General features: G+C 49.0%; 1 protein-coding gene across 7 annotated transcripts in view; it reads left to right on the top strand.

Annotated features, from left to right (window-relative positions):
* col16a1 (collagen, type XVI, alpha 1) overlaps nt 1-26621 on the top strand; it is a 636201-nt gene that overhangs the window by 75193 nt on the left and 534387 nt on the right. For all 7 annotated transcript variants that reach the window (XM_085962342.1, XM_085962338.1, XM_085962337.1 and 4 more), the window contains exon 2: nt 21905-22024. In XM_085962342.1, coding sequence (XP_085818468.1) covers nt 21943-22024 — 82 coding nt within the window. In that variant the 5' untranslated portion in view covers nt 21905-21942. The remainder of the gene's footprint in view (nt 1-21904; nt 22025-26621) is intronic.

Below are 26621 nucleotides of genomic sequence, written 5' to 3'. Positions count from 1 at the left end.
TAACCACATTGGTGTGGGACTGGAGTTACATATAACCACATTGGTGTGGGACTGGAGTTACATATAACCACATTGGTGTGGGACTGGAGTTACATATAACCACATTGGTGTGAGACTGGAGTCACATATAACCACATTGGTGTGGGACTGGAGTCACATATAACCACATTGGTGTGCGACTGGAGTTACATATAACCACATTGGTGTGGGACTGGAGTCACATATAACCACATTGGTGTGAGACTGGAGTTACATATAACCACATTGGTGTGAGACTGGAGTCACCTATAAGCACATTGGTGTGAGACTGGAGTTACATATAACCACATTGGTGTGGGACTGGAGTTACATATAACCACATTGGTGTGGGACTGGAGTTACATATAACCACATTGGTGTGAGACTGGAGTCACATATAACCACATTGGTGTGGGACTGGAGTTAAATATAACCACATTGGTGTGAGACTGGAGTCACATATAACCACATTGGTGTGGGACTGGAGTTACATATAACCAGATTTGTGTGAGAATGGAGTTACATATAACCACATTGGTGTGAGACTGCAGTTACATATAACCACATTGGTGTGGGACTGGAGTCAGATATAACCACATTGGTGTGAGACTGGAGTCACATATAACCAGATTGGTGTGAGACTGGAGTTACATTTAACCACATTGGTGTGGGACTGGAGTCACATATAACCACATTGGTGTGAGGCTGGAGTCACATATAACCACATTGGTGTGAGACTGGAGTTACATATAACCACATTGGTGTGGGACTGGAGTCACATATAACCACATTGGTGTGAGACTGGAGTCACATATAACCACATTGGTGTGGGACTGGAGTCACATATAACCACATTGGTGTGAGACTGGAGTTATATATAACCACATTGGTGTGGGACTGGAGTCACATATAACCACATTGGTGTGAGACTGGAGTTACATATAACCACATTGCTGTGAGACTGGAGTCACCTATAACCACATTGGTGTGAGACTGGAGTCACATATAACCACATTGGTGTGAGACTGGAGTTACATATAACCACATTGGTGTGAGACTGGAGTCAGATATAACCACATTGGTGTGGAACTGGAGTTACATATAACCACATTGGTGTGAGACTGGGGTCAGATATAACCACATTGGTGTGGGACTGGAGTTACATATAACCACATTGGTGTGGGACTGGGGTCAGATATAACCACATTGGTGTGGGACTGGGGTCAGATGTAACCACATTGGTGTGAGACTGGAGTCACATATAACCACATTGATGTGGGACTGGGGTCAGATATAACCACATTGGTGTGGGACTGGAGTTACATTTCACCACATTGGTGTGGGACTGGTGTCACATATAACCACATTGGTGTGGGACTGGAGTCACATATAACCACATTGGTGTGAGACTGGAGTCACATATAACCACATTGGTGTGAGACTGGAGTCACATATAACCACATTGGTGTGGGACTGGAGTCACATACAACCACATTGGTGTGAGACTGGAGTCACATACAACCACATTGGTGTGAGACTGGAGTTACATATAACCACATTGGTGTGGGACTGGAGTCACATATAACCACATTGGTGTGAGACTGGAGTTACATATAACCACATTGGTGTGAGACTGGAGTCAGATATAACCACATTGGTGTGAGACTGGAGTTATATTTAACCACATTGGTGTGAGACTGGAGTCACATATAACCACATTGGTGTGAGACTGGAGTCACATATAACCACATTGGTGTGAGACTGGAGTCACATATAACCACATTGGTGTGAGACTGGAGTCACATATAACCACATTGGTGTGAGACTGGAGTCACATATAACCACATTGGTGTGGGACTGGAGTCACATATAACCACATTGGTGTGAGACTGGAGTTACATGTAACTACATTGGTGTGAGACTGGAGTCAGATATAACCACATTGGTGTGGGACTGGAGTCATATATAACCACATTGGTGTGAGACTGGAGTCACATATAACCACATTGGTGTGGGACTGGAGTTACATATAACCACATTGGTGTGAGACTGGAGTCACATATAACCACATTGGTGTGGGACTGGAGTCACATATAACCACATTGGTGTGAGACTGGATTCAGATATAACCACATTGGTGTGAGACTGGAGTTATATATAACCACATTGGTGTGAGACTGGAGTCACATATAACCACATTGGTGTGAGACTGGAGCCACAAATAACCACATTGGTGTGAGACTGGAGTCACATATAACCACATTGGTGTGAGACTGGAGTCACATATAACCACATTGGTGTGAGACTGGAGTCACATATAACCACATTGGTGTGAGACTGGAGTCACATATAACCACATTGGTGTGGGACTGGGGTCACATATAACCACATTGGTGTCAGACTGGAGTTACATATAACTACATTGGTGTGAGACTGGAGTCAGATATAGCCACATTGGTGTGAGACTGGAGTTACATATAACCACATTGGTGTGGGACTGGAGTCACATATAACCGCATTGGTGTGGGACTGGAGTCACATATAACCACATTGGTGTGAGACTGGCGTCAGATATAACCACATTGGTGTGAGACTGGAGTTACATATAACCACATTGGTGTGAGACTGGAGTCACCTGTAACCACATTGGTGTGAGACTGGCGTCAGATATAACGACATTGGTGTGGGACTGGAGTTACATATAACCACATTGGTGTGGGACTGGAGTTACATATCACCACATTGGTGTGAGACTGGAGTCAGATATAACCACATTGGTGTGAGACTGGAGTTACATATAACCACATTGGTGTGGGACTGGAGTCACATATAACCACATTGGTGTGGGACTGGAGTCACATATAACCACATTGGTGTGGGACTGAAGTTACATATAACCACATTGGTGTGAGACTGGAGTCAGATATAACCACATTGGTGTGAGACTGGAGTCACATATAACCACATTGGTGTGGGACTGGAGTCAGATATAACCACATTGGTGTGGGACTGGAGTTACATATAACCACATTGGTGTGAGACTGGAGTTACATATAACCACATTGGTGTGAGACTGGAGTTACATATAACCACATTGGTGTGAGACTGGAGTTACATATAACCACATTGGTGTGAGACTGGAGTCAGATATAGCCACATTGGTGTGAGACTGGAGTTACATATAACCACATTGGTGTGGGACTGGAGTCACATATAACCGCATTGGTGTGGGACTGGAGTCACATATAACCACATTGGTGTGAGACTGGCGTCAGATATAACCACATTGGTGTGAGACTGGAGTTACATATAACCACATTGGTGTGAGACTGGAGTCACCTATAACCACATTGGTGTGAGACTGGCGTCAGATATAACCACATTGGTGTGGGACTGGAGTTACATATAACCACATTGGTGTGGGACTGGAGTTACATATCACCACATTGGTGTGAGACTGGAGTCAGATATAACCACATTGGTGTGAGACTGGAGTTACATATAACCACATTGGTGTGGGACTGGAGTCACATATAACCACATTGGTGTGGGACTGGAGTCACATATAACCACATTGGTGTGGGACTGGAGTTACATATAACCACATTGGTGTGAGACTGGAGTCAGATATAACCACATTGGTGTGAGACTGGAGTCACATATAACCACATTGGTGTGGGACTGGAGTCAGATATAACCACATTGGTGTGGGACTGGAGTTACATATAACCACATTGGTGTGAGACTGGAGTTACATATAACCACATTGGTGTGAGACTGGAGTTACATATAACCACATTGGTGTGAGACTGGAGTTACATATAACCACATTGGTGTGGGACTGGAGTTACATATAACCACATTGGTGTGGGACTGGAGTCAGATATAACCACATTGGTGTGGGACTGGAGTTACATATAACCACATTGGTGTGGGACTGGAGTCAGATATAACCACATTGGTGTGGGACTGGAGTTACATATTACCACATTGGTGTGAGACTGGAGTTACATATAACCACATTGGTGTGAGACTGGAGATACATATAACCACATTGGTGTGAGACTGGAGTCACATATAACCACATTGGTGTGGGACTGGAGTCAGATATAACCACATTGGTGTGGGACTGGAGTTACATATAACCACATTGGTGTGAGACTGGAGTTACATATAACCACATTGGTGTGAGACTGGAGTTACATATAACCACATTGGTGTGGGACTGAAGTCACATATAACCACATTGGTGTGAGACTGGAGTCACATATAACCGCATTGGTGTGGGACTGGAGTCACATATAACCACATTGGTGTGAGACTGGAGTCACATATAACCACATTGGTGTGAGACTGGAGTCACATATAACCACATTGGTGTGAGGCTGGAGTTACATATAACCACATTGGTGTGGGACTGGAGTTACATATAACCACATTGGTGTGGGACTGGAGTTACATATCACCACATTGGTGTGAGACTGGAGTCAGATATAACCACATTGGTGTGAGACTGGGGTTACATATAACCACATTGGTGTGGGACTGGAGTCACATATAACCACATTAGTGTGGGACTGGAGTCACATATAACCACATTGGTGTGGGACTGGAGTTACATATAACCACATTGGTGTGAGACTGGAGTCAGATATAACCACATTGGTGTGAGACTGGAGTCACATATAACCACATTGGTGTGGGACTGGAGTCAGATATAACCACATTGGTGTGGGACTGGAGTTACATATAACCACATTGGTGTGAGACTGGAGTTACATATAACCACATTGGTGTGAGACTGGAGTTACATATAACCACATTGGTGTGAGACTGGAGTTACATATAACCACATTGGTTTGAGACTGGTGTCAGATATAACCACATTGGTGTGAGACTGGAGTTACATATAACCACATTGGTGTGGGACTGGAGTTACATATAACCACATTGGTTTGAGACTGGAGTCACATATAACCACATTGGTGTGGGACTGGAGTCACATATAACCACATTGGTGTGGGACTGGAGTCAGATATAACCACATTGGTGTGGGACTGGAGTTACATATAACCACATTGGTGTGAGACTGGAGTTACATATAACCACATTGGTGTGAGACTGGAGTTACATATAACCACATTGGTGTGGGACAGGAGTCACATATAACCACATTGGTGTGAGACTGGAGTCACATATAACCACATTGGTGTGGGACTGGAGTCACACATAACCACATTGGTGTGAGACTGGAGTTACATATAACCACATTGGTGTGAGACTGGAGTTACTTATAACCACATTGGTGTGAGACTGGAGTTACTTATAACCACATTGGTGTGAGACTGGAGTTACTTATAACCACATTGGTGTGAGACTGGAGTTACTTATAACCACATTGGTGTGGGACTGGAGTCACATATAACCACATTGGTGTGAGACTGGAGTTACTTATAACCACATTGGTGTGAGACTAGAGTTACTTATAACCACATTGGTGTGAGACTGGAGTTACTTACAACCACATTGGTGTGGGACTGGAGTTACTTATAACCACATTGGTGTGGAACTGGAGTTACTTATAACCACATTGGTGTGAGACTGGAGTTACTTATAACCACATTGGTGTGAGACTGGAGTTACTTATAACCACATTGGTGTGGGACTGGAGTTACTTATAACCACATTGGTGTGGGACTGGAGTTACATATAGTCCCAGACCGGGTAGGCATGGCTGATGTCCTTTCCTTAAGGACACTGGTGAACCAGTTGGGTTTATATGACAATGTAACTGCTTTACTGATACCAGCTTTTTATTTCTAGATTGTTTTTAAACTGAATTAAAATTCTCAAACAGAAAGAAAGAAATTGCATTTTCTTGCACCTTCACGACCTCAGGAAGTCCCAAAGCACTTTACAGCCATTGAAGTACTTTTGAAGTATAGTCACTGTTGTAATGTCGGAAACGCGGCAGCCAATTTGAGCGCAGCAAGCTCCCACACACAGCAATGAGATAAATGACCAGATAATCTGTTTTCTTGATTTTGGTTGAGGGATAACTATTGGCCAGGACACCGGGGAGAGCTCCCCTTCGAATAGTGCTGTGTGATCTTTTCTGTCAGCCACTGTTAACAATTCTGCTGTGATAGGCAGCAAGGCAGGTTTTACAATGTTACCAAACCAACTCTCGGCAGGGTGGGTTACGTTACCCATCTGCCCCAAGGAGAGATAGAATTGGCCACAGCTCCCACTCCTCCTCGCTATATGATGACACAGTGCTGGAAAGTGCCTGTGTGAATGGAAACAGGATTGGGCTCGGCTGTGATCTGTGCTGCTGAGCCTCGCTGCCTAGACAATCCCAGCTGCCTTCCCTGCCCTGGGCTGAGTTAGCTAACTTTCTCTGAGGCTGTGTTGGGGACAGGCCAACCTGAGACTCTGCTCCTGATCGCTATCTGGAGAACCCTGCTGGAAAGTGTGTGTGTACGTGGATATTGGGTGAGGGCGTGATCAGGCCTGGCTCGGATGCCGAGCTCACTTACTGCCTGGGCCCAACTATGTGGAGTGGCCACTATCTGCTGAGGGTGCAGGGTTGCCAACCCTCCAGGATTGGCCTGGAGTCTTTTTTTAATTCGATTTCATGGGATGTGGGCGATGCTGGCAAGGCCAGCATTTATTGCCCATCCCTAGTTGCCATTGAGAAGGTGGTGGTGATCACCGTCTTAAATCGCTGCAGTCCGTGTGGTGAAGGTAATTCCACAGTGCTGTTAGATAGGGGGATCCAGGATTTTGACTCTGCGACGATGAAGGAACGGCAATATATTTCTAAGTCAGGATGATGTGTGACTTGTAGGGGAACTTGGAGGTGATGGTGTTCCCATGCATCTGCTGCCCTTGTCCTTCTAGGTGGAAGAGGTCGCGGGTTTGGGAGGTGCTGCCGAAGAAGCCTTGGCGAGTTGCTGCAGTGCATCTTGTAGATGGTACACACTGCAGCCATGGTACGCCGGTGGTGGAGGGAGTGAATGTTTAAGGTGGTGGATGAGGTGCCAATCAAGCGGACTGCTTTGTCCTGGATGGTGTCGAGCTTCTTGAGTGTTGTTGGAGCTGCACTCATCTAGGCAAGTGGAGAGTATTCCATCACACTCCTTATTTGTGCCTTGTAGATGGTGGAAAGGCTTTGGGGAGTCAGGAGGTGAGACACTCGCCGCAGAATACCTAGCCTCTGACCTGCTCTTGTTACCACAGTATTTATGTGGCTGGTCCAGTTAAGTTTCTGGCCAATGGTGACCCTCAGGATGTTGATGGTGGGGGAATCGGTGATGGTAATGCCATTGAATGTCAAGGGGCGGTGTTTAGACTCTCGTTTGTTGGAGATAGTCATTGCCTGGCACCTCTGTGGCGTGAATGTTACCTGCCACTTATCAGCCCAAGCCTGAATGTCGCCCAGGTCTTATTGCATGTGGGTATGGGCTGCTTCATTATCTGAGGAGTTGTGAATGGCACTGAACACTGTGCAGTCATCAGCGAACATCCCCATTTCTGACCTTATGTTGGAGGGAAGGTCATTGATGAAGCAGCTGAAGATGGTTGGGCCTAGGAGACTGCCCTGAGGAATTCCTGCAGTGATGTCCTGGGGCTGTGATGATTGACCTTCAATCACCACAACCATCTTCCTTTGTGCTGGGTATGACTCCAGCCAGTGGAGAGTTTCCCCCCTGATTCCCATTGACTTCAGTTTTACTAGGGCTCCTTGATGCCACACTCGGTCAAATGCTGCCTTGATGTCAAGTGCAGTCACTCTCTCACCTCACCTCTGGAATTCAGCTCATTTGTCCATGTTTGGACCAAGGCTGTACTGAGGTCGGCAGTCGAGTGGTCTTGGTGGAACCCAAACTGGGCAGCAGTGAGCAGGTTATTGGTGAGTTCGTGCCGCTTGATAGCACTGTCGATGACACCTTCCATCACTTTGCTAATGATTGAGAGTAGACTGATGGGGCGGTAATTGGCCAGATTGGATTTGTCCTGCTTTTTGTGGACAGGACATACCTGAGCAGTTTTCCACATTGTCGGATAGATGCCAGTGTTGTAGCTGTATTGGAACAGCTTGGCTAGAGGCGCGGTTAGTTCTGGCGCACAAGTCTTCAGCACGATAGCCGGGATGTTGTCAGGGCCCATAGCCTTTGCTGTATCCAGTGCGCTCAGCTGTTTCTTGATATCACATGGAGTGAATCAAATTGACTGAAGACTGGCTTCTGTGATGGTGGGGTCCTCAGGAGGAGGCCGATATGGACCATCATCTTGGCACTTCTGGCTGAAGATGGTTGCAAACACTTCTGCCTTGTCTTTTGCACTCACGTGCTGGGCTCCACCAGCATTGAGGATGGGGATATTCATGGAGCCGCCTCCTCCTCCCGTTAGTTGTTTAATAGCCCACCACCATTCACAACTGCAGAGCTTTGATCTGAATCCCGGAATGAAAGATTAGTCTCCTGGACACAACACCCAGGGAGCAAAATCGAAGGCATTAAACAAAGTCTGTTTCCTTTCATTTTCGTTGAACACTTCCGCTTATAGTTAATTATTAGTGATAAAAAAGAATTGGAGATGGGGAAAAAGGCTGTTTGTTTGGGTGGGGGGTTGGAGGTGGGAGGTCATGTGGTAAAGCCTCCAGGATGACATCTGACCAGAGTTGGTAACCCTCTGAGGGTGAAATCTGCTGACTTGATCAATAATCTCCATTGGGGTGAAGGAAACTGGGAAAAGAAAGATGCATTATGGATGAGTGCTTATTAATTGCTAAACCTCTGATCAGAGCCTCACTAACTGGGGCAGTCCCACTCTTCCAGGTGCTGAAATAACGTGCCTTTGTACGGTGCCTTTAATCTAGGAAAAAGGCACTTCACAGCGGAGAAAGGATCCAGGACCAGCAAGAGAGAGATGGGGAGATCATCAAACGCACGGCTCAAAAGATCAGTCTGGCGGAGGCCTTTAAAGGAGAATCCCAAGGCCGAAGGGATTTACGGAGAGAGTTTCAACTAGCGGGGCCATGGTGGATGAAATTATAACCGGCCCTTCAGTGAATTAACAAGTATTACCATCATGGAATCCATTGAAGGGCCTTAATAGGAATCATTTGTTTTTGGGATCCATGCATTTTGCACGTCAAGTTCACAGGATACTGGAGGACATTCGGCCCACTTAGGTCATCCATCCAGAATACAAACCCGCAGTTTAGGGTTGCCAACTCTGGTTGGGTATATTCCTGGAGGTGTCATCACATGACCTCCCGCCGTGACCCGCCCCGCCCCTGCACTCCCGCCATTGGTCCATCCTCCAGGTGCACTGCCTTCCCACGGCCAATCAGAAGGGGAATCGACTCTGTGTTACCTGATTGGATTAACCTTGACTGTTAGTGAAACAGCCTCGGTTCCCGCACCTACAGTATTTTCTAACCAGTAAGTGAAAGTGCTCACAGAAAATGAAAATCCTAATTGTGTTTAATGCCTCTATGATCTTTCTCCCGGGTGTTGCTCACAGCCGTGTCCTGGAGATTAATCTTCAAATCCTGGAGATTCCAGGCCAATCCCGGTGGGTTGCCAACCCTACTGCAGTCTCCCACTGTGCCATCCAACGGTATCTTGAATGCGTCTCGGGATTCACCTCGACTGCACAGACCGGAAGACCACTGTGGGAAGTTCCTCCTGACATCTGTCCCCAAATGACCAGCTGCTTGACGCTCCTGTACATGTACACACTGGGTAAAAGGAACGATTCACTCCCATCTGGTACTGTACGGCCCGTGTGTGTCTCAGTGTCAGCTCCTGTACAGGTACATGTACACACTGGGTAAAAGGAATGATTCACTCCCATCTGGTACTGTACGGCCCGTGTGTGTCTCAGTGTCAGCTCCTGTACATGTACAATACACACTGGGTAAAAGGGAACGATTCACTACAGTCTGGTACTGTACGGCCCGTGTGTGTCTCAGTGTCAGCTCCTGTACAGGTACAATACACACTGGGTAAAAGGAACGATTCACTACAGTCTGGTACTGTACGGCCCGTGTAAGTCTCAGTGACAGCTCCTGTACAGGTACACACTGGGTAAGAGGGAACAATTCACTACAGTCTGGTACTGTACGGCCCGTGTGTGTCTCAGTGTCAGCTCCTGTACAGGTACAATACACACTGGGTAAAAGGGAACGATTCACTACAGTCTGGTATTGTACGGCCCGTGTGTGTCTCAGTGTCAGCTCCTGTACAGGTACAATACACACTGGGTAAAAGGGAACGATTCACTACAGTCTGGTACTGTATGGCCTGTGTGTGTCTCAGTGTCAGCTCCTGTACAGGTACAATACACACTGGGTAAAACGGAACGATTCACTCCCATCTGGTACTGTACGGCCCGTGTGTGCCTCAGTGTCAGCTCCTGTACATGTACAATACACATTGGGTAAAAGGGAACGATTCACTACAGTATGGTACTGTACGGCCCGTGTGTGTCTCAGTGTCAGCTCCTGTACAGGTACAATACACACTGGGTAAAAGGGAACAATTCACTACAGTCTGGTACTGTACGGCCCGTGTGTGTCTCAGTGTCAGCTCCTGTACAGGTACATACACACTGGGTAAAAGGAACGATTCACTACAGTCTGGTACTGTACGGCCCGTGTGTGTCTCAGTGTCAGCTTCTGCACAGGTACAATACACACTAGATAAAAGGGAACGATTCACTACAGTCTGGTACTGTACGGCCCGTGTGTGTCTCAGTGTCAGCTCCTGTACAGGTACAATACACACTGGGTAAAAGGGAACGATTCACTCCCATCTGGTACTGTATGGCCCGTGTGTGTCTCAGTGTCAGCTCCTGTACAGGTACAATACACACTGGGTAAAAGGAACGATTCACTACAGTCTGGTACTGTATGGCCCGTGTGTGTCTCAGTGTCAGCTCCTGTACAGGTACAATACACACTGGATAAGAGGGAACGATTCACTACAGTCTGGTACTGTACGGCCCGTGTGTGTCTCAGTGTCAGCTCCTGTACATGTACACATTGGGCAAAAGGGAACGATTCACTACAGTCTGGTACTGTACGGCCCGTGTGTGTCTCAGTGTCAGCTCCTGTACAGGTACAGCACACACTGGGTAAGAGGGACGATTCACTACAGTCTGGTACTGTACGGCCCGTGTGTGTCTCAGTGTCAGCTCCTGTACAGGTACAGCACACACTGGGTAAGAGGGAACGATCCACTACAGTCTGGTACTGTACGGCCCGTGTGTGTCTCAGTGTCAGCTCCTGTACATGTACACACTGGGTAAAAGGAACGATTCACTACAGTCTGGTACTGTACGGCTCGTGTGTGTCTCAGTGTCAGCTCCTGTACAGGTACAATACACACTGGGTAAAAGGGAACGATTCACTACAGTCTGGTACTGTACGGCCCGTGTGTGTCTCAGTGTCAGCTCCTGTACAGGTACAATACGCACTGGTTAAAAGGGAACAATTCACTACAGTCTGTTACTGTACAGCCCGTGTGTGCCTCAGTGTCAGCTCCTGTACAGGTACAATACACACTGGGTAAAAGGGAATGATTCACTACAGTCTGGTACTGTACGGCCCGTGTGTGCCTCAGTGTCAGCTCCTGTACAGGTACAATACACACTGGGTAAAAGGGAACGATTCACTACAGTCTGGTACTGTACGGCCCATGTGTGCCTCAGTGTCAGCTCCTGTACAGGTACAATACACACTGGGTAAAAAGGAACGATTCACTACAGTCTGGTACTGTACGGCCCGTGTGTGTCTCAGTGTCAGCTCCTGTACAGGTACAATACACACTGGGTAAAAGGAACGATTCACTACAGTCTGGTACTGTACGGCCCGTGTGTGTCTCAGTGTCAGCTCCTGTACAGGTACAATACACACTGGGTAAAAGGGAACGATTCACTACAGTCTGGTACTGTACGGCCCGTGTGAGTCTCAGTGTCAGCTCCTGTACAGGTACAATACACACTGGGTAAAAGGGAACGATTCACTCCCATCTGGTACTGTACGGCCCGTGTGAGTCTCAGTGTCAGCTCCTGCACATGTACATGTACACACTGGGTAAGAGGGAATGATTCACTACAGTCTGGTACTGTACGGCCCGAGTGCGTCTCAGTGTCAGCTCCTGCACATGTACATGTACACACTCGGCAAGAGGGAACGATTCACTACAGTCTGGTACTGTACGGCCCGTGTGTGTCTCAGTGTCAGGTCCTGTACAGGTACAATACACACTGGGTAAAAGGGAACGATTCACTTCAGTCTGGTACAGTACGGCCCGTGTGTGTCTCAGTGTCAGCTCCTGTACAGGTGCAATACACACTGGGTAAAAGGGAACGATTCACTACAGTCTGGTACTGTACGGCCCGTGTGAGTCTCAGTGTCAGCTCCTGCACATGTACAATACACACTGGGTAAAAGGGAACGATTCACTCCCATCTGGTACTGTACGGCCCGTGTGAGTCTCAGTGTCAGCTCCTGCACATGTACAATACACACTGGGTAAAAGGGAACGATTCCCTCCCATCTGGTACTGTACGGCCCGTGTGAGTCTCAGTGTCAGCTCCTGCACATGTACATGTACACACTGGGTAAAAGGGAACGATTCACTACAGTCTGGTACTGTACGGCCCGAGTGCGTCGCAGTGTCAGCTCCTGCACATGTACATGTACACACTCGGTAAGAGGGAACGATTCACTACAGTCTGGTACTGTACGGCCCGTGTGTGTCTCAGTGTCAGCTCCTGTACAGGTACAATACACACTGGGTAAAAGGGAACGATTCACTACAGTCTGGTACTGTACGGCCCGTGTGTGTCTCAGTGTCAGCTCCTGTACAGGTACAATACACACTGGGCAAAAGGGAACGATTCACTCCCATCTGGTACTGTACGGCCCGTGTGTGTCTCAGTGTCAGCTCCTGCACATGTACAATACACACTGGGTAAAAGGGAACGATTCACTACAGTCTGGTACTGTACAGCCCGTGTGTGTCTCAGTGTCATGCCCTGTACAGGTACAATACACACTGGGTAAAAGGGAACGATTCACTCCCATCTGGTACTGTACGGCCCGTGTGAGTCTCAGTGTCAGCTCCTGCACATGTACATGTACACACTGGGTAAGAGGGAACGATTCACTACAGTCTGGTACTGTACGGCCCGTGTGCGTCTCAGTGTCAGCTCCTGCACATGTACATGTACACACTCGGTAAGAGGGAACGATTCACTACAGTCTGGTACTGTACGGCCCGTGTGTGTCTCAGTGTCAGCTCCTGTACAGGTACAATACATACTGGGTAAAAGGGAACGATTCACTACAGTCTGGTACTGTACGGCCCGTGTGTGTCTCAGTGTCAGCTCCTGTACAGGTGCAATACACACTGGGTAAAAGGGAACGATTCACTATAGTCTGGTACTGTACGGCCCGTGTGAGTCTCAGTGTCAGCTCCTGCACATGTACAATACACACTGGGTAAAAGGGAACGATTCACTACAGTCTGGTACTGTACGGCCCGTGTGTGTCTCAGTGTCAGCTCCTGTACAGGTACAATACACACTGGGTAAAAGGGAACGATTCACTCCCATCTGGTACTGTACGGCCCGTGTGTGTCTCAGTGTCAGCTCCTGCACATGTAGAATACACACTGGGTAAATGGGAACGATTCACTACAGTCTGGTACTGTACGGCCCGTGTGTGTCTCAGTGTCAGCTCCTGCACATGTACAATACACACTGGTTAAAAGGAACGATTCACTACAGTCTGGTACAGTACGGCCCGTGCGTGTCTCAGTGTCAGCTCCTGTCCAGGTACAATACACACTGGGTAAAAGGGAATGATTCACTGCAGTCTGGTACTGTACGGCCCGTGTGTGTCTCAGTGTCAGCTCCTGTACATGTACAATACACACTGGGTAAAAGGGAATGATTCACTACAGTCTGCTACTGTACGGCCCGTGTGTGTCTCAGTGTCAGCTCCTGTACATGTACAATACACACTGGGTAAGAGGGAACGATTCACTACAGTCTGGTACTGTACGGCCCATGTGAATCTCAGTATCAGCTTCACATGTACATGGAGAGAGTGTCTTTGTACAGGAAACTTTCTAGTATCCGGCACTGACGGGACTGAGCTGGTGCCGTCCCATCAAAACTGCCATAGAAACCAGCGCTAATGTTAAAACATACGGAGCTTCTGAGCTCCGTGTGAAGCAACAAACCCTGTGCTTCAAAACAGTTGGCTGCAGCTTGCAAGCATCTCTGTAGCTAAGCAATAGCTTCAGCTAGACCTTGCAGAGCCACGACTGGGGGAAAAAAGCAACTTATCTGAACCAACTCATGAATTTTGCCGGTGGATAGAGCTTTCCGGACATTTAACCTCTGGATAAATGAAAGTTTCCTGTAAATGGGAGGAGGAGAGAGAGTGTCTCTGTGAATGGGGGAGGGGAGAGAGTGTCTCTGTGAATGGGGGAGGGGAGAGAGTGTCTCTGTGAATGGGGAGGGGAGAGAGTGTCTCTGTGAATGGGGGAGGGGAGAGAGTGTCTCTGTGAATGGGGGAGGGGAGAGAGTGTCTCTGTGAATGGGGGAGGGGAGAGAGTGTCTCTGTGAATGGGGGAGGGGAGAGAGTGTCTCTGTGAATGGGGGAGGGGAGAGAGTGTCTCTGTGAATGGGGGAGGGGAGAGAGTGTCTCTGTCAATGGGGGAGGGGAGAGAGTGTCTCTGTGAATGGGGGAGGGGAGAGAGTGTCTCTGTGAATGGGGGGAGGGGAGAGAGTGTCTGTGAACGGGGGAGGGGAGAGAGTGTCTCTGTCAATGGGGGAGGGGAGAGAGTGTCTGTGAATGGGGGAGGGGAGCGAGTGTCTCTGTGAATGGGGGGAGGGGAGAGTGTCTCTGTGAATGGGGGAGGGGAGAGAGTGTCTCTGTGAATGGGGGGAGGGGAGAGAGTGTCTGTGAACGGGGGAGGGGAGAGAGTGTCTCTGTCAATGGGGGAGGGGAGAGAGTGTCTGTGAATGGGGGAGGGGAGCGAGTGTCTCTGTGAATGGGGGAGGGGAGAGTGTCTCTGTGAATGGGGGAGGGGAGAGAGTGTCTCTGTGAATGGGGGAGGGGAGAGAGTGTCTCTGTGAATGGGGGAGGGGAGAGTGTCTCTGTGAATGGAGGAGGGGAGAGTGTCTCTGTGAATGGGGGGAGGGGAGAGAGTGTCTCTGTGAATGGGGGAGGGGAGAGTGTGTCTCTGTGAATGGGGGAGGGGAGAGAGTGTCTCTGTGAATGGGGGAGGGGAGAGTGTGTCTCTGTGAATGGGGGAGGGGAGAGAGTGTCTCTGTGAATGGGGGAGGGGAGAGAGTGTCTCTGTGAATGGGGGAGGGGAGAGAGTGATTCTGTGAATGGGGGAGGGGAGAGAGTGTCTCTGTGAATGGGGGAGGGGAGAGAGTGTCTCTGTGAATGGGGGAGGGGGGAGAGTGTCTCTGTGGAGGGGGGAGAGTGTCTCTGTGAATGGGGGAGGGGGAGAGTGTCTCTGTGAATGGGGGAGGGGAGAGAGTGTCTGTGAATGGGGGAGGGGAGAGAGTGTCTCTGTGAATGGGGGAGGGGAGAGAGTGTCTCTGTGAATGGGGGAGGGGGGAGAGTGTCTCTGTGAATGGGGGAGGGGAGAGAGTGTCTCTGTGAATGGGGGAGGGGAGAGAGTGTCTCTGTGAATGGGGGAGGGGAGAGAGTGTCTCTGTGAATGGGGGAGGGGAGAGAGTGATTCTGTGAATGGGGGAGGGGAGAGAGTGTCTCTGTGAATGGGGGAGGGGAGAGAGTGTCTGTGAATGGGGGAGGGGAGAGAGTGTCTCTGTGAATGGGGGAGGGGAGAGAGTGTCTCTGTGAATGGGGGAGGGGGAGAGTGTCTCTGTGAATGGGGGAGGGGAGAGAGTGTCTGTGAATGGGGGAGGGGAGAGAGTGTCTCTGTGAATGGGGGAGGGGAGAGAGTGTCTCTGTGAATGGGGGAGGGGGAGAGAGTGTCTCTGTGAATGGGGGAGGGGAGAGAGTGATTCTGTGAATGGGGGAGGGGGAGAGAGTGTCTCTGTGAATGGGGAGGGGAGAGAGTGTCTCTGTGAATGGGGGAGGGGGGGAGAGTGTCTCTGTGGAGGGGGAGAGTGTCTCTGTGAATGGGGGGAGGGGGGAGAGTGTCTCTGTGAATGGGGGGAGGGGAGAGAGTGTCTGTGAATGGGGGAGGGGAGAGAGTGTCTCTGTGAATGGGGGAGGGGAGAGAGTGATCTCTGTTGAATGTTGGGGAGGGGGAGAGAGTGATTCTGTGAATGGGGGGAGGGGAGAGAGGGGTGGGGGAGGGGAGAGAGTGTCTCTGTGAATGGGGGAGGGGAGAGAGTGTCTCTGTGAATGGGGGAGGGGGGAGAGTGTCTGTGAATGGGGGAGGGGAGAGAGTGTCTGTGAATGGGGGGAGGGGAGAGAGTGTCTCTGTGAAAGGGGGAGGGGAGAGGGTGTCTCTGGGCCCTCGGCCTATGTTCAGGGCCTTGTTTGAGTTGTCAGCTTCTCTAAAACTGCTGGTCAGTGTTTACTAGTTTTCTTGGTTGCCCTGTATATGGAACCGGACCCCAGCGAGGGTGGATATCAACAGGTAGAGGCCAGAACACATAATGAGCTCTGTGATCAGTGGGGCACACGTTTAGCCTCTATAACCAAATCTCCAGTCAGCTAAAGGCTGGAGCCTGTGAGCTGCAGTCAACTTGATTTACAGATAACGTCGTTGAATTATAATCGCCGCCAGGCTTTCATTGCACAAACCTCTGTTTAGATGTACCGAGCAGCAGCTCTCCCAGGCCTGGCTCAGCACCAGCGTCAGGGAAGCTGGGCACTAAACTGAGTGCGGAAGCTCGTCCCTCCTCACACACTTAGAGTCGCTGTGTTTTAAAATTCCGTCTTGTTCTGATGTCAGTGTTCAAGATAACTACATTCAGAAAAACGGAAATGGGCTTTTGAAGGACTGCACTGAACACCATTACATTGGTGGGCTGGTTATCAGGGTGAGGCTGGGAGGGTTAGGTCCCATCCGTTGTTAAGCAGTCAACTTTGTTCATCCTCTGGTTCACAACATCATGTTTCGAGTAAGCACGAGCCTTCATAGTGGAGTATACCGAACAGATTTTATTGGTATACAGTAAAGGTGATCCATCTTTAACTGCATACAGAGAGTGACTTTTTCAGTTTCTGTATCTATCAAGTACACTCTGAGATACTGTTGAAAACCATGCTCCTTTATACACCAATATAATATCTTGACTACATCAAAGGAAAATGTCATAGATAAGCCTGTATGATGTATCTATTTCCCAAAACCTTTGAAAACCGACTATGTAAACAGTTTGCAGTTGTTTACTTCAAAACCACTTCCCTTAAACAAGACTTCCTGATGAATATTTGCTAGCATCTTTGAAGCAAAAGCTGTACCAACTGCTGTCTGTGTCTAATGGATTCTTGCTGCCTATGTTAGTACCTTAAAACTAAACCCCCAATGGGTGACGTCGTTACTAACACTTATTCCCTTACACAAGCACTTTACACTTCAAAGTCATCCTATTTATATCTGGGAAAGCCTGTTGCTTTAAGATACAAAGAAGTTCAACTGTTAACCCTTAACTCCCCAAGTTGTCCAACATCCCTCTCTCCAGGATGTCCAACATCAGTGAACACCCACAATCTGCACTCACTTTCCGCTCCTCAGCTGCTTTTCTCCGGTTGAGTTAGTGCCGGGCAGTGGTTAGGGAGCACTCACTCCTACTTTGCCCAATAATTTGACCTACTACTCAGACTTGAGCACATAAGTTGAAATGGCTCAGTTGGGAGAGCGTTAGACTGAAGATCTGAAGGTCTCTGGTTAAGTCCCGGGTTTCGGCATTTTGTGGAGTAGGCTCGAGGGGCCGTATGGCCTATGCATGCTCCGAATTCTTATGTTCTAATCTAGGCTGACACTCCAGTGCAGTGCTGAGGTAGTGCTGCACTGTCAGAGGTGCCATCTTTTGGGTGAGACCTTAAACTGAGGCCCATCTGCTCTCTCAAGTGAATGTAAAAGATCCCATGTCACAAAGAATAGCAGGGGAGTTTTTTTTATTTGTTTATGGGATGTGGGCGTCGCTGGCAAGGCCAGCATTTATTGCCCATCCCTAATTGCCCCTTGAAAAGGTGGTGGTGAGCCGCCTTCTTGAACCGCTGCAGTCCGTGTGGTGAAGGTTGCGTAGGGAGTTCCAGGATTTTGACCCAGCAACGATGAAGGATTGGCAATATACTTCTAAGTCAGGATGGTGTGTGACTTGCAGGGGAACTTGCAGGTGATGGTGTTCCCATGTGCCTGCTGCCCTTGTCCTTCTAGGTGGTAGAGGTCGTGGGTTTGGGAGGTGCTGTCGAAGAAGCCTTGGTGAGTTGCTGTAGTGCATCTTGTAGATGGTACACACTGCAGCCACGGTGCGCCGGTGGTGAAGGGAGTGAATGTTTGAGGTGGTGGATGGGGTGCCAATCAAGTGGGCTGCTTTGTCCTGGATGGTGTCGAACTTCTTGAGTGTTGTTGGAGCTGCACTCATCCAGGCAAGTGGAGAGTATTCCATCACACTCCTTACTCGTGCCCGGTGCCCTGGCCGATATTTATCCCTCAACCAACATCACTGAAACAGATTATCTGGTCATTTGTCACATTGCTTGTGGGATCTTGCTGTGTGCAAATTGATTGCAGCACTTCCTACATTACAACAGTAAGTACACATCAAAAGTACTTGATTGACTGTAAAGTGTATTTTGGGGCATCCTAAGGTTGTGAAAGGTGCTATATAAATGTAAGTTCTTTGTTCAATAAGCTTTTTTTCATTGAAATTCTGAGATGAAGAGTGTAGCCACTAACACAGGATTGAGAGGGAGCTTGAGGGAGCGTGAGCTAATGCAGGAGGCCAAATGTGGGTTTTAAAGGCCCCAGAATTTGCAGGGTAAGCGTAAGATCAAGGGAGGGGAGCACAGAATTACAGAATCATAGAATAGTACAGAACAGAAAGGGGCAATTCGGCCCATCGAGTCTGCACTGGGTCTTTCGAAGACCAATCCAGTTAGTCCCACTCCCCGCTCTTTCCCCATATCCCAGCAGTTTATTCTCCTTCCAGTATTGATCCAATTCCCTTGTGAAGGCTACTATTGACTCTGTATCCACCGCCCTATCAGGCAGCGCATTCCAAACCCTAACCACTCGTGGCGTAAAAAAGGTTTTCCTCATGTTGCCTCTGGCTCTTCTGTGTCCTCTGGTTATCGACCCATCAGCCATTGGAAACAGTTTCCCCCTATCTAAACCCCTCATTATTTTAAGCACCTCTATTAAATCTCCTTTTAACCTTCTCTGCTCTAAGGAGAGCAACCCAGCTTCTCCAGTCTCTCCACGCAACTGTAACCCTCACCCCTGGAATCATTCTCGGAAATCTCTCCTGCACCCTCTCCAAAGCCTTCACATCCTTCCTAAAGTGCGGTGCCCAGAATTGGACACAATACTCCAGCTGGGGCCGAACTAATGTTTTATACAGGTTTAGCCTAACTTCCTGGCTTTTGTATTATAAGCAGTTCCATAAGGTCAGGGGGGCAGGGGGCAGGGGGCAGGGAGCAGAAAATTTAAAATTACACAAAACTCTTCCAAAAGGCAACCCCTTCACTCCATGGCCACACATTTATAGGGCCACATTAAAAATGCTGCATTTTACTTCACAATTTATAGATTTTTCTTAGTAAAAATTTATCAGAAAATTAAACGACATTTGGGTTTAACAATAATCAAGAGAGAAATTGCCCCATTAGTTCTCCACAGGTTTCACTCTCTAACTTCCAACCATTTCCCCAATTTAGAGATGTTGGTGGGAATTTTAACCCCCAAAAACAGGTGGTTTTGGGTCGGGTAGGATGTAAATATTTTTAAAAGTTCAAACCCGACCCCAACCTGCCACGAATCCGCCCACTTACGGTTTTAACAGAGGCGGGACAAGGGGCGTGCGACCAATCCGCTCGCAGGAGGCAGGTTGGTCATTTAAATATTAGACTGAGGCTGCCTGCCACAGATTTTTCCTCCATTTTTGGTTTAACCTGGGCTGACCGGGTGTCCCAAGCCTCAGGAAACCCGGCAGCTAAAGTGAGGCGAGGACTGCTGGATCCAGCAGGTAACTGCCTTTCCAGCACTGCCTGTGGGCCAGGAGTGCTATCCCCCAACTCACCAAGCTAACCTGCTTCCCCACCGCCCCCCTGATCGCCCCCCCCCTGGATTGGACCCCCCCCACGATCGGACCCCCCCCCCTGGATCGGACCCCCCCACGATCGGACCCCCCCCACGATCGGAGCCCCCCACAATCGGACCCCCCCCCTGGATCGGACCCCCCCCCCTGGATTGGACCCCCCCACGATCGGACCCCCCCCCCCTGGATCGGACCACCCCCACGATCGGAGCCCCCCCCAATCGGACCACCCCCCTGGATCGGACCCCCCCATGATCGGACCCCCCCCACGATCGGACCCCCCCCCCGATCGGCACCACCCCCACGATCAGACCCCCCACAATCAGACCCCCCCACGATCGGACCCCCCCACGATCGGACCGCCCACAATCGGACCCCCCCACATGATCAGACCCCCCCCACAATCTGACCCCTCCCCGATCGGCACCACCCCCACGATCAGACCCCCCACGATCGGACCCCCCCATGATCGGACCCGCCCCCCCCCGATCCGCCCCCCCCCCGATCGGGCCCCCCCCACGATCGGAAACCCCGATCAGACCCTCCCACACAATCGGACCTCTCCACACGATTGAAACCCCCCCCCCACGATCGGAACCCCCCCGATCAGACACCCCCGATCGGACCCCCCCCACGATCGGACGCCCCCACGATCGGACGCCCCCACGATCGGACCCCCCGATCGGACACCCCCACGATCGGACCCCCCCCCGATCGGACCCCCTCCCGATCTGACCCCCCCCCGATCGGAACCCCCCACGATCGGACCCCCCCACGATCGGACCCCCCCACAATCGGACCCCCCCATAATTGGAACCCCCACGATTGGACCCCCTCCCGATCTGACACCCCCCCCCCGATCGGACCCCCCCAACAATCGGACCCCCTCCCGATCGGACCCCCCCTGATCGGACCCCCCCACGATCGCCTCCCCCCAATCGGACCCCCCCCCGATCAGACCCCCCACGATCGTACGCCCCCCCCACGATCAGACCCCCCCCTGATTGGACTCCCTTCCCCCACGATCCGATCTCCCCCCCCGGAGCCAAGATGTCCCCGCAAACCGCCTTTTCCGATCTCATCTGCCCCCCACCCCCCCGAGTCTTTGCACCTCCCTCCCTCCCTCATCTGCGCTCCCCAGCTTCAGCCTTCGATTTCCCCCCTCCCCACCCCTGGCTTTGGCCTGGTGCCGCGGGCCTACCCGCCCAACAGCCTCTCAATCTGGCTGGCTGCGGCCGGGAAACGGAGACAAAAAGTGTTAACCTGGTCCTGCCATTAAATTCCACTGGCAGAAGGGTCAGTAACCAGAGGACACAGATTTAAAGTAATTGGCTAAAGAACTAGAAGGGAGAATTTTTTAATGCACCAGTTGTGAACTGGAATGCACTGCCTGAAAGGGCGGTGGAAGCAGATTCAATAGGAACTTTCAAAAGGGAATGGGATAGATACTTGCAGGGAAACATTTACAGGGCTATGGGAAAGTGGGAGAGCTCTTTCAAAGAGTTGACACAGACATGAGGGGCCGAATGACTTCCTTCTGTGCTGTATGATTTGAGGCTTCCAATAACCTGTCTTTCTCTTCACCTTGCCTCTCTTCCAGGTGATGGTTAAGCGTTGTTGACAGATATTGGTGCAGAGATGTGGACAGTTTGGATGGTCATCCTGTGGGTGTCCGTCAGAGCGCAGCTATCCAACGGAGGGCCGCTGGCAACACACAGAGGTAAGGCCTTATATATTCTGACACTTTCTCACCGCTCTCCAGGTTCTCCCTCATCCCTGCAGATGCTGACTCCATTGTGGAGTACAGTTCCACGAAGCCCTGCAGTATTCCAGTACCCATGCCATTCTATATGGGTGAGCAAGACGGTATGTGTCGACACCCTATTCAACAGTGAAGAGCATCACTGCGAGCTCAATCCTGTCCTAATCAACACCCAGCAAGGGTCAGTGAGCACGGAGCAGGGGTCAGTGATCGGGAGCAGGGGTCAGTGATCGAGTGCAGAGGTCAGGGGTAAGTGATCGGGAGCAGGGGTCAGTGATCGAATGCAGAGGTCAGGAGCAGAGGTCAGGGGTCAGTGACCAGGGAGCAGAGGTCAGTGACCAGATGCATGGGTCAGTGACCATTGACCACCTTAGGGGATGGAAACTATCCCAGAAGACCACCCTGGCAAGTGATTTATATTACTCTCACCAACCTTCTGTACACCGTGATATCTGCCCAGCCAGGAACTAGTCCAGCTTCTTTTGAAGGTATGCAGAGATTCAGCAGTCAGCACACGAGCCATAGGTCTACTATCCTCTGGAAAGAGAAGAACCGCCTAACATCTAACCTCACCCTACCCTTGCATAACTTTTAATCATCAACCATTAGCGGCCGTGCTTTCAGCTGCCAAGGCCCTAAGCTCTGGAATTCCCACCCTAAACCTCTCCGCCTCTCTACCTCTCTTTCCTCCTTTACGATGCTCCTTAAATCCTAACTCTTTGACCAAGCATTTGGTCACCTGCCTTAATATCTCCTGATGTGGTCAAATATCCATTTTATAATGCTCCTGTGAAGCGCCTTGGGATGTCTTACTACGTTAAAAGAAAGAAAGACTTGCATTTCTATAGCGCCTTTCACAACCACCGGACGTAACAAAGCGCTTTACATCCAATGAAGTACTTTTTGAAGTGTAGTCATTGTTGTAATGTAGGGAATGCAGCAGCTAATTTGCAGCAAGGCCCCACATATAGCACTGTGATAGTGACCAGATAATCTGTTTTTGTTCTGTTGATTAAGGGTTAAATATTGGCCAGGACACCGGGGATAACTTCCCCGCTCTTCTTCAAAATAGTGCCATGGGATCTTTTATGTCCACCTGCAAGGCGCTATATAAATACAAGTTGTTGTTGTATATGCATGACCCCCTTGTCTTCCCTAACCTAATTGAAATCATCTATTTATATTTTGATCCCTTTGTTATTTTAAAACCTCTATCAGATTCCTCTCTCCCCGAAGTCTACACATTGCTGGAACAGGAGGATAGCGCAGATGAATGCGTGGCTGGAGAGATGGTGCAGGAGGGTGGGCTTTAGATTCCTGGGACATTGGGACTGGTTCTGGGGGAGATGGGACCAGTAAAGGCCGGACGGGTTGCACCTCAACAGAGCCGGGACCAATGTCCTCACAGGGGGGTTTGCTAGCGCTGTTGGGGAGGGTTTAACTCAGTTGGCAGGGGGATCGGCACCAGGATGTAGCATTAGAAAGGAGAAACAAAGGGCACAAAGGGAGAGACAGATAGCACTAGAGTAAGAAACAGTACAGTATTAGGTGGGGTCAGACTAAGAGAGAATACAAGAAAGTCTAAGATAGGTTTACAGTGCATATGTGTGTGAATGCACAAAGTGTGGTAAATAAGGTTGGTAAGCTGCAGGCGTGAATGTTGTGGCAATAACAGAGACCTGGCTCAAAAAAGGGTAGGATTGGGTACTAAATATTCCTGGATAAAAGTTGTTCAGGAATGATAGGGAAGGAAAGAAAGGAGGTGGGGTGGCAGTATTGATTAAGGAGAATGTTACAGTGCTGGAGAGAGAGGATGTCCTGGAGGGGTCAAGGACAGAATCTATTTGGTTAGAGTTGAGAAACACTAGAGGTGCCATTACACTGCTAGGTGTATTCTATAGGCCGCCAACTAGTGGGAAGCATATAGAGGAGCACATTTGTAGGGAAATTACAGAGAGGTGCGAGAACTATAGAATAGTGATAATGCGGGACTTCAATTATCCTAATATAGACTGGGATAGTAATCGTGTAAAGGGCAGAGAGGGGGAAGAATTTCTGAAGTGGGTTCAGGAGAACTTTCTTGATCAGTACGTTTCCTGCCCAACGAGGAAGGAGGCATTGCTGGGTCTAGTTCTGGGGAATGAGGTGGGTCAAGTGGAGCAAGTGTCAGTAGGGGAACATTTAGGGAACAGTGATCATAGTATCATAAGGTTTAGATTAGCTAGGGAAAAGGACAGCGAGCAATCTAGAGTAAAAATACTTAATTGGAGGAAGGCAAATTTCAGTAGGTTGAGAAAGGATCTGGCCCGGGTAAATTGGAATCAAAGATTGGCAGGCAAAACTATAATTGAACAATGGGCTGCCTTGAAAGAGGAGATGGTTCGGGTACAGTCGAGGTACATTCCCATGAGGGGGGAAAGGTAGGGCAACAGAAGTCAGAGCTCCCTGGATGACAAAAGAGATAGAGAGTAAGATGAAGCAGAAAAAGAACGCGTATGTCAGGTTGAGAATACAAGTGAGAATCAGGCTGAATATAGAAAGTTCAGAGGGGAAGTGAAAAAGGAAATAAGAGGGGCAAAGAGAGAGTATGAGAATAGACTGGCAGCTGACATAAAAGGGAATCCAAAACGCTTCTACAGGCAGATAAATAATAAACGGCTAATAAAAGGACGGGTGGGGCCGATTAGGGACCAAAATGGAGACCTACACATGGAGGCAGAGGGCATGGTTGACATACTAAATGTGTACTTTGCATCTGTCTTTACCAAGGAAGAAGATGCTGCCAAAGTCATAGTGAAAGAGGAGGTAGTTGAGATACTGGATGGGATAAAAATTGATATGGAGGAGGTACTAGAAAGGCTGGCTGTACTTAAAGTAGGTAAGTCACCAGGACCAGATGGGATGCATCCTAGAATGCTGAGGGAAGGAAAGGTTGAAGTTGCGGAGATACTGGCCATAATCTTCCAATCCTCCTTGGATACAGGGGTAGTACCAGATCGCTGGAGAATTGAAATGTTACACCCTTGTTCAAAAAAAGGGTGTAAAGATAAACCCAGCAACTACAGGCCAGTCAGTTTAACCTCAGTAGTGGGCAAGCTTTTAGAAACGATAATCCAGGACAAAATTAACAGTCACTTGGACAAGTATGGATTAATTAAGGAAAGCCAGCACGGATTTGTTAAAGGCAAATCATGTTTAACTATCTTGATTAAGTTTTTTGATGAGGTAACAGAGAGGGTTGATGAGGGCAATGCGGTTGACGTGGTGTACATGGACTTCCAAAAGGCGTTTGATAAAGTGCCACATAATAGGCTCGCCAGCAAAGTTGAAGCCCATGGAATAAAAGGGACAGTGGCAGCATGGATACGAAATTGGCCAAGTGACAGGAAACAGAGAGTAGTGGTGACCAGTTGTTTTTCGGACTGGAGGAAGGTATACAGTGGTGTTCCCCAGGGGTCGGTACTAGGACAACTGCTTTTCTTGGACTTGGGTGTACAGGACACAATTTCAAAATTTGCAGATGACACAAAACTTGGAAGTATAGTGAACAACGAGGAGGATAGTGATAGACTTCAAGAAGACATAGACAGGCTGGTGGAACGGGCGGACATGTGGCAGATGAAATTTAACGCAGAAACGTGCAAAGTGATACATTTTGTTCGGAAGAATGAGGAGAGGAAATATAAACTAAAGCATACAATCCTAAACGGGGTGCATGAACAGTGAGACCTGGGGGTGCATGTGCACAAATTGTTGAAGGTGGCAGGGCAGGTTGAGAAAGCAGTTAAAAATGCATACGGGAGCCTGGGCTCATAAATAGAGGCAAAGAGTACAAAAGCAAGGAAGTTATGATGAACCTTTATAAAATACTGGTTCGGTCTCAACTGGAATATTGTGTCCAATTCTGGGCACTGCACTTTAGGAAGGATGTGAAGACCTTAGAGAGGGTGCAGAAAAGACTTACAAGAATGGTTCCAGGGATGAGGGACTTCAGTTACGTGGATAGACTGGAGAAGCTGGGGTTTTCTCCTTGGAGCAGAGAAGATTGAGAGGAGATTTGATAGAGGTGTTCAAAATCATGAAGGGTCTAGACAGAGTAGATAGAGAGAAACTGTTCCCATTGGCGGAAGGGTCGAGAACCAGAGGACACAGATTTAAGGTGATTGGCAGAAGAACCAAAGGCGACATGAGGAAAAACTTTTTTACTCAGCGAGTGGTTATGATCTGGAATGCACTGCCTGAAAGGTGGTGGAGGCAGACTCAATCGTGGCTTTCAAAAGGGAACTGGATAAGTACCTGAAGGAAAAACATTTGCAGGGCTACGGGGAAAAGGCAGGGGAGTGGGACTAGGTAAAGTGCTCTCGCAGAGAGCTGGCACGGGCTCGACGGGCTGAATGGCCTCCTTCTGTGCTGTAACCATTCTATGGTTCTATGATTCTAAGTAAGTAGACCCAGCTGTTTAAGTCTCTCTGAGTAACTGAGATGTTTTAAGCTAGGCATCCATCCTGTGTCCCTCCTCTGAACCTTTTCCAAAGCCCCTATGTCACCACCATGT

This window comes from Somniosus microcephalus, chromosome 20, assembly GCF_052327205.1.
Source record: "Somniosus microcephalus isolate GS21.2 chromosome 20, FLI_Smic_1.0, whole genome shotgun sequence".
Classification (NCBI taxonomy): Eukaryota; Metazoa; Chordata; class Chondrichthyes; order Squaliformes; family Somniosidae; genus Somniosus; species Somniosus microcephalus.
Note: the sequence above shows the minus strand (reverse complement) of the source record. Positions and strands in the feature narration are given on the sequence as shown.